At 38.4% G+C, this 12,616-nt stretch overlaps 1 protein-coding gene across 8 annotated transcripts in view; it reads left to right on the plus strand.

The window, feature by feature from the left end:
* Positions 1-11,849, plus strand: part of ASAH2 (N-acylsphingosine amidohydrolase 2) — a 58,880-nt gene extending 47,031 nt beyond the window's left edge. For 7 of the 8 annotated variants that reach the window (XM_039481228.1, XM_039481235.1, XM_039481229.1 and 4 more), the window contains 8 exons: positions 956-1,050; positions 1,766-1,805; positions 2,597-2,692; positions 2,885-2,980; positions 3,701-3,850; positions 5,096-5,155; positions 6,763-6,851; positions 11,405-11,849. In XM_039481228.1, coding sequence (XP_039337162.1) covers positions 956-1,050; positions 1,766-1,805; positions 2,597-2,692; positions 2,885-2,980; positions 3,701-3,850; positions 5,096-5,155; positions 6,763-6,851; positions 11,405-11,594 — 816 coding nt within the window. In that variant the 3' untranslated portion in view covers positions 11,595-11,849. The remainder of the gene's footprint in view (positions 1-955; positions 1,051-1,765; positions 1,806-2,596; positions 2,693-2,884; positions 2,981-3,700; positions 3,851-5,095; positions 5,156-6,762; positions 6,852-11,404) is intronic. The other variant, XM_039481234.1, reaches the window with a different exon arrangement.
* Positions 11,850-12,616: the final 767 nt, after the last annotated feature.

A 12,616-nucleotide genomic window follows, 5' to 3' on the forward strand; every position in this document is an offset into this window, starting at 1 on the left:
GAGTGGGGGAAAAAGTGAAAACAATGTAAACATTGTGAATGAAAATCACATTAAAGAGAGGGAAAAATTTCAAATGTGCCTGAGTGAAGTACAATCTTTAATCCCATTTTCAAAAGAGACTTAGACATCTCACTGAAAGCCAATGGGATTTAGGCTCCTAAATCACTTGGAGGCTTTTGAAAATTTTACTCATGAGCTTGATTTTTTTTCTAAACAATAGCTTTTTGAGCTTCCAGGTCCTAGGCATCATGTTGTTTTCATCAGAGTGCTCATTGCTCCTTTCTCTATGGTGTTGTTAGACTGCACCAGGAATGTTTCATACAGTTCTGGGCACTTCATTACTAGAAAGATATTAACAAACTGTTTAAACCCATGGAGGTATTGACCCATGGAGCAAAACGTAAAAGAACTAACTACAGTATAGACTAGCCAAATACCAACTGAGGAGTTATATGATCACTGCCTACAAGTATCTGAAAGAGAGAGGAATTATTTAAAGTAGGTCAAGTACGTAAATCTGAAATAATGAGATGAAGTTAAACAGAGGAAAAATTGGAATCAAATCATTTTAATGGTGACATCTATGAGACTGTGGAATACTGTCCCAAGAGAAGGGAATGAAAACCCATTGCTTCAGTCATTTAGAACGGAACAGAACAAAGCATGTAAGAACATAGGATAAAGAACAATGTTGCATGGGAATTTAGACAGACTAGATAATACATAGGTTTCTTCCATTCCCAATTAATATGGTTCTGGCTGAATGATTTAATGCATGGGTAGTACAGAAGATAAAGTGAGACAAAGCATTAATTTTTTATAGCCAATGTAAATTTCTTACAAAAATACGTTTGCATCATTATTCTTATGAATATGGAAAGAACAAAACCAGATTGTATCTCATTGGTCCTATTAAAAAAATGTAACACTATATTCTTTTTTTTTTCCTTCCAAGATTTCATTACCTTATCCATGGCACCCTGAAATAGTTGATGTTCAGCTTTTTACCATTGGGTCCTTTGCAATAGTTGCTTTTCCAGGAGAGCTGACGTATGTACTATTTTTACTCTTATTTTGTTTAACAAAGCAGACAGTTTTTATATCTAAACTATCGTACTCACAATACTTGCGTGTGCATATTTTTTATGGAAGGGATATAAAGCCAGAAACTACCTTATCACCGGTACAATGTGATATGCAGCCACTGTATGTCAATGTCCATTCTAATGTTCTAATGCAGGTGTGTGTGTGTGTGTGTGTGTGTGCATGTGCAGTCTTTAGTTGAATACATGAGGATTCCCTCTTCCCTATTTTTAGACTAGTAGTTACTGATCTATAGTTGAGGTTGAAACTAGCTTCCCATTCTTATAGCTGAGCAACTTTTTTGACAGTATCATTTTCCATCAGAAAATGCAGTTTCAATTCAATGGCCAAAATTAGGAAAATGCTAGACCTCAGCCAGGGCCTGCATGAGAGCACATATCGTGGATAAATTATATATAGTCTCCTTTCCACTTTTCCATATAGTGAGGGTGATTTCTAAATTCCAAACTGTTGTAAAGGGGAGGGTTTTTTTTATTGGCTCTAAATATTCAGATAATTCAGATGATATTCAGCTGAGCATCCAGGTTTTGGGAGACTTGTGTGATCCAAACTTTTCCTGTGGCTGCTCATCCATCAGTAATTCCAACTCACCTTGCACTTCAGTATATCACACTTTCTCTACATTACTGGAGTTTAACATTACTATCTTAATACCTCACAGGACAATGTCTGGACGGAGACTACGGGAAGCTATTAAAAGTGTAAGTTACTGGCTAAAAACTTGGAGAGAACTTTTCTAGACAGCAGAGTTTATGGAACCTTTATTTTCTTGAGTCTGTCATCTTTCTCTTGCCTCCTACTGATATTGTTCCTTGGGGTGTAGCTGGAAGGTGTAATTTCCTACTTGAGTAGACCTACCCTCTCAAGCTATGATTGAGCTAGTGTTCGAAAAGTAGAAATATAGCTGCAGCAGAATGAGTGGCAGGACTGACTAATTGCCCGAATACATACCTAGAGTTTCAGATGAAATTGTACTCAGGGTGGCTGGCCCCTCCTGTCACTAGCAAGGTGGTGGCTACTTTTCTGTTTTTAGCATGCTAGATCCCACTGAACTAGTGTAGGTGTGTCTTCTGTGGCTGGAGCTTACATCTCCAGCTCTAGCGTAGAACTACACTTGGTCTCACATATTATGAAGGTATTTTTTTTTAAAGCTAGTTGTGTATCTGATACCTATCTATCAATCAGCATACCCTACCTCCCAATATGGCAATAAATAAGGCCACCCAAACAAACATGGGTGAAATCCTGGCCACACTGAAATTAATGGGAATTTTGCAATTCACTTCAGTGGAACCAAAATTTCACCCATTAACTCCACCATGAGAATGATTAGAAACACTGTGACAATCATAACATTATCCATACATCATACTGAATATTATGTATTATTTTTATTCATCTTATTAATGACCAACATGTGATGGATATAATTGTATAATTGTATATTTAATATTTATTAAAGTAATTATGTGTTTGTACCCATCCTTCTTAGGAATTTGAATCCCACGGGACCCAGGGAATGAATGTCGTAATTGCAGGCTTGTGCAATGTTTATACCCATTACATTACTACTTATGAAGAATACCAGGTAAACAAAATAGCTCTAATATAGGGCAAAGATATTTACAGGCCATTTTTACCATTCATTTTTACTTTTCAGTGATAATTCATGGGAGTTTAGATGCCTGTGGAATAATTTTTCTTTTTCACAAAGAAATGAAACAGCAGCCCCAACAAAATCTGTGGAAGAAATACAGAGATCTTTTAATCTCTCTTGTAGGCTCAACGATATGAGGCAGCATCCACCATTTATGGGCCACACACTCTCTCTGCTTATATTCAGTTGTTCAGAGGACTGGCCAAGGCTATTGCTACGGTAATAAAAGATCATTTGAATCCAGTGCACACTTTCATATTTATATATACTCTAGAAGTGAGGTTTACATAATTTTTCCATCCTATTATTTTAAATGCCGTGGTCCTGATTCTCTGTTCTGATCTAATTGCCTGTATTGCTCTGGCAGTGCAAAATCACCAGAAACCAGCCTAATCAGCTCCATGGGAATTTCCCTTCAGTAAACAGAATCTCCAGCTGATACAGAAGCAGGATTGTAGCTCTCTGTGTCCCAACTACTGGCCCTGCTAAGAGGGTGATGTCAGTGTAGCTGGAAAAGTCTATGCACTCTGACAATTCCAGGCTGCTAAAAGAACCCTGGTGATCTGTGGACAGCTGCATGTACGTTAGATCAGCCCTTAAGTTGTTGCAGCTTTTGCTTGGGGCTGAACAGGATGCTAGCTAAAGCAAGAACCGAGGAGCTGCAACTTGGTGTAAAGTCATATGGAGATAAGATCGAAGAATGATGTGGTGCTGAAAGTAGCATATAAACAAGAACCCTCTCATTGTACTTTTTGGTGACTTTCTTATTCTTGGCATTACAGCCAATTATACTCACTGTAGTTAATTAAAAAGGCACATTTGGCTTATTGGATTTTGTGAAATACAACAGCATCCGTATATGATATTTTGTCACAATTGTTTCACAGTAGAATTGACAAACAATATGTCTGCTTATTAAACAAATGTTCTTTTTTCTAGAATACAGTTCAGGATTTGCCAAATGGTCCAGAACCACCATTCATGAACGTAATCAACATGACTTTGTTACCTGGTGTTCTTGCTGATGTTGCACCAGTCAGTAAAACATTTGGGGACGTGTTACAGGATGTACAACCACAGTACAGAGTGGTAAGACTATCTGGGGAAATAGCATTTATTAACTACTAGTCTGAATACTTGTCAGATTCTTAACCATATTCTTAATTAGTGTGGGGTTTCTATAGAGATATAGGGCCAAATTCTGCTTTAAACTACACTGATGTTAATCAACATTTACATCAGGATATATAAGAGCAGAATCCAACCCATGATATCTAGAGTAAGTAATCTTTTGAAGGTTAGTTGTGATAGCAACTCAGCTTACCTCTGCATGAATTGCAAGAAAAAGTGAAACTGAAATAAAATTATAATAAAACAAATGAGAACTAGATAGTTTTCTGATGTTTATGTAGCTGACATAAATTTCCAAACGCTCCTTTTCTTTCTTATGCTTTATAGCAATAAACCAAACATGGCCCTTGAATATGAAATTCACATATGAATGAATTACTGAGTAAAGAAGGTGCTTCTGAGAAATGTATAACCACTTCAGTGTTTTTATGTTAAGGTTATTTGTCCTATCCACCAATGTTTGTATACTGAATGTAGTTAAAATCAGGAAATTAAAAAAAAAAAAAAAAAAAGCCTGTGACATCTCTCCATGAAGGAGAATCTTTTTATTTCTATGCATAAAATGAGGATTCATTGTGAAGTAACAATTGTTGTGTTATAATGTTTTGAAGCAGAAACTTGGTTGTCCTTTGATATACTTGCTTTGGAATCGGAATGAGATAAAAATGTCATAAGAATTAATTATTTTAAATACTTGGCAAAATTAGATTATAACATATTCAGAACAAGGGCAGTGTCAACTTATCTGTACTCTTTTGGGTGCAATAAAAGCAGGTATAAGGTGGGAAGCAGCTACAACGTAGTACTTTAACCTTAAAATCCCACCATCCTGCCTTTCTTTTTTTAAATACAGGAACTTAATGTCACATAATGGAATTAATCCAGCAGACAGGAGAGGTGGAGTGTTAAGGCACTGTACATAGTGGAATTCATGATAAAAACCTCTACAATCCAATAGCAACTATTAAAATAATACGGAAATGTTAATAAAGATGTCTTAAATCATTGATGTCAAGTATCAGAGGGGTAGCCGTGTTAGTCTGGATCTGTAAAAAGCAACAAAGAGTCCTGTGGCACCTTATAGACTAACAGATGTATTGGAGCATGAGCTTTCGTGGGTGAATACCCACTTGTTGCTTAAATCATTGATTTTATTATATAACATATAGTCCACTCTCAAAATAAATTCTAACATTTCCTCAGGGAGAAGTCGCTGAAGTAACTTTTGTAGGTGCGAACCCCAGAAATTCTGCTGAGAACACTGTAAGTATAATTAAATGATGTTAGATTTTTCTATTCTTTCACAATGGCTAATGTTTAATGATTGTTCTGCTTGCTTACATGGAGGACTTTGAGATGAACCTTTCTAAAGAAAGGTAAGGAGAAGAGAGAGAGAGTAAAACAGGAGAAATTGAGGGAAATTAGAAAAAGAGCAAATGGCATGGAGATAGAATAGGTCAGACATGGAAAGAGGAAAAAGAAGCAGAGATGTTAGGCCTGATCTACACCAGAAAATTAGGTCAGCATAACTATGTCCCTCAGGGGTGTGGAAAATCCACATTTTTCATTGTTGTCGTAAAGCCAGCCTAAGACCCTGTGTAGACAGCGTTAGGTTGACAGAAGAATTTTTGCATCTTCCTCTCGGGGAGGTGGATTACCTGAAGTGCTACAGCAGCGCAGCTATAGTAGCACAGCTGTGCAGCTGTAGTGTTTTAAGTGTAAACATATCTTTACAAACAAACACACACACAACTCTCGGAGAAGAAAATATTATTTGAGCTCTTTTTATTTTATTTTATTTTATTTTATTTGAGTGACCAGTTGAATTAGTTGTAAACTGCAAGGAAGAGTCACTTTTAAAATTTATAAGTTTATAAACAATGATTCTTGCATATTATACTAAAACTATCATACTATAACTATGCATTTACACTAGGATGAATACTGCACATTAAAATAATACATCCCAGATAAACCCTTCATTTTAGAATGTTTATAAATCACAACCAATGATATACGTAAAGTCTTCTAAATATAATTTTCTAAACTTCCTGTAGCTAAACGCTCATTGGCGGTCCCCATTGGTTCATATAAAACCACGTTCACCCCGTTTGTACTTACGTGAGTTACTGACTTCAGCATATTCTTTGGGGCCTTACATTACCAGAAGCCCTTTGACTGTAAAGTTCCAGCTTGGAAGTTTGTCCAGTTGTTAAGGGGATTTTGAGCATTGAACAGGAAAACTGCACAAAGAGTTCAGTCCTAGATAATTCATGACCTCTTCACACCATGTGAGTCAAAATTGCACATATGAGCAATGCAGAAACCTTTTCTCTACATTCTGGTGCAATATAATGCAAGTCCAAGCTTTCATTCTCAGAATCAAAGTTCATACTGTTACGTTTTTTTAAACATTTTTAAAAATAGAGAATAGACATGTCATATTGGTTATTTTAATTGGAAATTCATTAAATACCATATACACCTCTACCCTGATATAACGCGACCCGACATAACACAAATTCAGATATAACGTGGTTAAGCAGCGCTCCGGGGGTGGGGGGTGGAGCTGCGCACTCGGGTGGATCAAAGCAAGTTCGATATGACGCGGCTTCACCTATAACGCGGTAAGATTTTTTTGCTCCCGAGGACAGCGTTATATCGGGGTAGAGGTGTATTTTGCAGTCTTCTTGCAATGAATGTGTCCTTTATTATACCCTACATTATATGTACAGCTTAGGCTAGTTATGTTTTGTTAATAAAAAGTTAAAACAAATAAAAAACGCTGTTCTTCAATTTTAAGTTAAGCACTAGAAAGCTTACATGATTGGTCATTCAGTATCTGACTAGTTATATTAATTTTATTCCAGACTCTCAAAACCTTCCTTACAGTCGAGAAGTATGAGAACATTTCAGGAAATTGGCATGTAATGTATAATGATGCCTCCTGGGATACCAGGTGAGTAACTCTCCCAGGACTGACTCTGTTTCACAAATTTCAAGGATTCAGTGAGCTGCTTATAAAAACCCCAGGGACCAGGTTCTGGCACTCTTTTGCATTTTCCTCAAACAGGTGTATACCAACACTGCAGGAGCGTTAATTGCACACACACATTCTGACTAACCACTGTGTCTCATGCACAGTACCACAGTGTAGTTTATGCCTATCCTTGTAGAAAAGAGTAACCTGCACACTCTGTGGATACTTGAGCTATGGCTGTGGTGGTAAAATGCTCAGATCACAGCCCCCAGACCTGCCTTTGAACATCAGCAGAAGGTTTGTGGAGCAGCTTTCTTTTTAGGTTGGAATGCGGGGGGGCAGAATCAGGGCTGGAACCATTCTGCCTTGTGATTCCCCTTCTGGATGGGACTTTCCTTTAATGTACATAAACAGGAGGCAGATTTTAGAATTTAAAAGCTGTATAACCATGATGAATTACCCACAATTACTATCAATAATATTGTGGAATGTAAGATAAATGAATAATTACTGTAAAAACAATGGATAGAACTACCTCCTTCTGCAGAATACATTCATTGTTTTAATAATTTTAATTAAATACTGCATTTTGCACTTGTAAAGTAACTTATATTGACTTAAAAGGTTGCCTCAAACCCAGAGTCATTGAGATGCAAGATGTTGGTTCACTAGAAAATCAAAAATCTTTGGTCTCTGCACAGGACTTGGTTTAGGGGTGACTTTATGCAGATTTTGTAGTTCCCATATTCTGGGGCTGCCTGCCTAGATACCAGTTGGCCCATGGTATAAATTAGAGCAACCTCAGGGCTGCTTTAACTATATGAAGATGCTGTTCCAGCAGCTGAGCATAGCTGAATCACAAAGACTGTGGCCACATTACCTCTCCTCTGGCAATCTCCTCTGCACCTGGTGATGCAAAATGGAGGGGTTGCAGAGTGTTGCTATGCCAGCTTTATGACTCATTGAGATTCATCCTTTGCCATGGGAATTCACAGCAGTGGGATCCACACACTTTGCAATCTTTTGTATCCAGTGAAGTGATGCAAGCAGGCTATAACATGATTGACAATTAGGCCCGAGGAATCTTGAGATCTAGACACAAAACTTTAGGGCTTTTGATATTGTGAGTTTCTGACTCCAGCCCCTGTGCATTACAGAATAGTAACACCCTGTTCAGAGTTAGGCAGTGGAGATCACTCAATTTTGGTGTTACTCTGTCCATTTCCATAGTGGAAATGTAACAAAAGCCAGCTCTGCTTAAGCCAGAATTTTCTTTTTTTTTTTAATACAATGATCTGTATGGCAACATCTATTGTACATGATGTCAGTGACACTTGGCACACGCTGAGTTGAAAATAAATATTTAAAATGGCATTTTAAAAGAATCCACCTCTAGAAACTAATTTGTGGTTTTGTAAAACCTTATGCAGAGCTCTCATCAACACAGCATTGAGAATGTACAACTAAATCTTATTTCATCTTAAGGAAAATCATGGTGTGAACCAACTTGACAAAACCCATTTTTATTAAAACATTTTTATTATATTTTCTAAACAATTTGTATTTAATGTCTGGAAATTCCATGGAGATAGTACTATCTGGCTCTCACTTTGAGCTTTTCATCCATAGAGCTCATAGTGGTTTGCAAAGGCTGGTAAATATCATTATACCCATTTTACAGCTGGAAAAGCGACTTGCCCAAGATTACTTAGGAGGTCAGTGGCAGAACTAGGGCTAGAACCCACATGTCCCAATTCCTAGTCCATTGCCCCATTCACTGGTCCACATTGCATAATAGTTGGATATTAAAAGGAGGAAATAAAAGGTTTCCACCAACACTGTTATTTTTGGGAAAAGTATTTAGTGGCTCTGATGTATGTCCCTAAAGTGGAGAAGTTTCATTTAAAAAAAAAGGGGGGGGGAGTAGAAATCAAATGTGTGGTAGGACTCCCAGCTTTATGGCGAATGCATGTACCAGGAAGAAAAGATAGTGTGTTTGTCAGATCCTTGTTCAAATAAGTTATTGCTTAATCTGATGATTTATTTACCTCAGTATCCTAAATATTGGCAAAAGAATGGATCCCAAAGAGGTCCATTTCAGGATCCTGTGATGTTGGAGATATTTAAATAAAAACACCTTACACTTCAAAAGGAGAGACACAATGTTCCCAGTATAACAGACTTACATCAGTAGATTCTGTTTCTCTGAATTTATGATGGCTTCTTCCTGGTAGTGCATAATTTTCTCTGCCTGAGTGCAACTAATTGCTTTATGAATCTGATCTGGTACCCAAAGGACACTGATATAAATCCAATGTCTCCTTAGACAACTTCTGACACACTTTAGTAGCATACGTAACAGCACTAAGCTTGGAGTTTTAGGAGATGGAAATCATGCCTGTGTTTGTGGAATACAGACTGACATTCCCCTTTTCTAGCAGAGGTTATTCTGGCCTTTTCCAGTGTATCTATGTATTTTGGGGGCTGGGGTGTGTGTTGCTCTCTTATGTTGTCACAGTATATTAGGATCCCCATTTCTGTAAATTTTCCTCCTAATATAATCTGCTCAGACAAAGGTAGTGTTGTGTTTCATTACTTGTAAGTATTATGAGTAGTATGTCTATGGTTAGCAGCCTAATAATAATTCCAGAAAGCAAGTAATGCTACAAACAAGGAATTTCTCCTTTTTTTGAGTAACAAAATTTAAAACATTTAATAAAATTTCTATGAAAATTACTACAAACTTGGGAGAGAAACTTCAATAACATACTCACTGTTACAATATTGAAAAGACTGGGTACCATCACAGCCTTATTTTTGTGAGTGCACAGATAAACACCATAGGTAAAGAGGGAAGACACTGTAAACTATTTTCCAGTTCCAGTATTCCAGAATAATGGTCCTACTTAATCACACATGCTGACAGAGAGCACACATCTCTGAAAGCCACGCCATTTAGGATTTAGAACACCAGATCACTGGGTAGATGTTTATTATTGTTCTTTATTGGTAGCACTGAGCAGGGCCGCCCAGAGGATTCAGGGGGCCTGGGGCAAAGCAATTTTGGGGGCCCCTTCCATAAGAAAAAGTTGCAATACTATAGAATACTATATTCTCGTGGGGGGCCCTGCAGGGCCCAGGGCCTGGGGCAAATTGCCCCACTTGCCCCCCCACTCTGGGTGGCCCTGGCACTGAGGATCCCAGGATCCCATTGTGTTAGGTTCTGTACAAAACTGAACAAAAACATGGTTCCCACCCCCAAAGAGATTACAATCTAAGTACCAAACAAGACACAACAGATGTTAACAGTCTCAATAGACAGGACAAGAAGAGAATGAATATGAATCTATTTTATGACCCTGAGAGGTGTTTCCCATTGGGGCTAGCTGGAAAAAAACAATTCTGTTTCACAAAAAAATTTAGAGGTTTTGAAATTTGTTTTTATTCGGATGTAGAACAAAAATGAGACCTTTCAATACAATTTGTGAAAAAGCATTGAGGTGTGTGTGTGTGTGTGTGTGTGTGTGTGTGTGTGAAATAACTAATAGTGTGGTGGTTAAGGCTCTCACCTCGGATGTGGGAAACCTGCCTGATTTAGAGCAGAGCCTTAAACCTGGGTCTCCCACACCCCCAGTGAGTGCCCTCACCACTGGGCTATTCTGGAGTCTCTCTCACACCAGAAATTCCATCTTACAAAGCTTTACCAACAATTTTTTTGTCAAAATAGATACATAAAACATTGTGACAGAAACAAGTATTGTAGCTTTTTTTGAACTAGCTCTGTTCCCCATAGGACATGCATCTCTGCTGAGACACATTGGTGAGGGCAGTGGGAGGAAGTTTGTGCTGTTGTCTGAGGTATACAGCACATGCTCTATGGTTAAAAAACGTAAGGACCCAGTTATATCAGTCTGAGGCAATTCAGTTTCCTGAGCCCATTTTTAGCAATAAATATGAGGAAGGTGACGTGTGATTCTGACACAGGTCTGGGACTCAGATTATTTAGGTTCAGTTTCCAGCTCTTTCACAGATTTTGCCTGACCTTTCACAATTTTCGTGTTCTCTTTGTGCCTCAGTTCCTCTTCTGTTAAATGGGAACAATATTTTCTTATCTCATGGAGAAGTTGTGAGGGTAAATTTATTAATATTTAATAACCATGATAATGGTATTGTGAGGTGCTCATTTAATACGCTACAGGGGCCACATAATTACCTAGACAGAAATATTTTTATCTACAGAAATAACCACTTATTTGGCATTTAGTGTTCCCTGGTGTATTTGCTGTGCATTGTGTTATTAACAAAGCAACACAAATAAAAGAATTAAAAATCACAGAAATAAAATCCTCTTGGGACAAATTGAGCCGGAGTGATTATTTAGCATCTATGTCACTTAACTGGTAGTAAGTTCCATAATGATTTGGCATTCAGATGTGTTTAATTCAGCCAATTAGAGATCTCGGCTGGACTATTGCAATACACATTAATGTGGATTATATTTTTTAACATGTAGTTTATTATTTTTCCATTAGATTTTACTGGACTAAAGGATTTCTTGGTCGCAGCCAGTCCAGAGTAGAATGGCATATTCCAAGTTCTGCTGAACCAGGGCTCTACAGAATACAATACTTTGGGCACTACAAAGTTCAACCAATTCTGAAGCCAGCTCAGTTTTATGCATTCAATGGCACATCTTCAGCATTTGAAGTTGTAAAATTGTAGACACTTTTTCATTGGGGGAAAAAAAACGTTGCTTAATAGGAATAGTGTATATGTTATTGATTTTATACAAATATATAATTTGGAATTGTTGTTAGAGTACCAATAATTCAATGTAGTTCTTGTTCTTTGGAATGATTTGATCTATTTGATCTTCAGTCTTCCTTGGCTGATCTGATGTATTTCCATTCTGGTTGCTCATGTCCAGCCCTGTTATCGTTGCAGTGAACTCTCACTTGAATAAATGATTCACTTTCTTTTTACAGTCAGCGATTGCACTTGAATTTTCATTCGTTATTAAATGTGTAGCACTCAGAAAGAGTTGTTTCCTAATGGGGGCTGTTTCAGACAATTCAGTCTATATAATACTGTTATGATCTGGATGAAACCTTGTTATGACAATAGTTAGTCCCCCAGTTGAACAGAATGGGCAGAATCTTTCCCAGCCTCAGCACTGACAATTAAATTTTCAGATTTGGAGGGTGGCCATGCTGACATCCTTTCCTCCAAGCTGTAAGCATTGACTGTCTTGCTTTTTGTTTCTCTCTCTCTTTTGTATGCGTTTTCCCATCCTCCCTGTAGCGGGGTGACCACCCGCTCCAGCCCGGAAGGGGTTGGAAAAGCCTTGCAGAGAGCTGGGACTAGGCAAGGGAGTAAAACCCTGGCTGATTGGGGGAAGTGGCTGCAGCTGGGGCCATGCCTCAAACTAAGCAACTGGGCCTTATAAGAAGGCCAGGGAAGCCAGAGGGAGCAGTCTCTCTCTGACTTGAGAGGGAGATAGGCCTGGCTGCTGGGGAATTCACCCAGGGGGCCTAGAGGGAGGCAGGGCTGGGGAAAGGCCGTAGGAGCTGGGAAGCCCTAGGCCAGCAACTCCCCAGGCTGCAGGGCCTAGTTCTAGGCCTCCTAGGTAGTGGGCTTTCAGAGGGGCAGCTGGAGGGTGGGTAAAGGCAGCCAGTCCAAACCCCTTGTTGCCTGTGATGATTGGCTGATACACTGCAGTCTGCCCCGGGGGCTAAACAGAGACT

The sequence above is a fragment of the Mauremys reevesii genome, linkage group 7 (genome assembly GCF_016161935.1).
Source record: "Mauremys reevesii isolate NIE-2019 linkage group 7, ASM1616193v1, whole genome shotgun sequence".
NCBI classification, from domain to species: domain Eukaryota; kingdom Metazoa; phylum Chordata; order Testudines; family Geoemydidae; genus Mauremys; species Mauremys reevesii.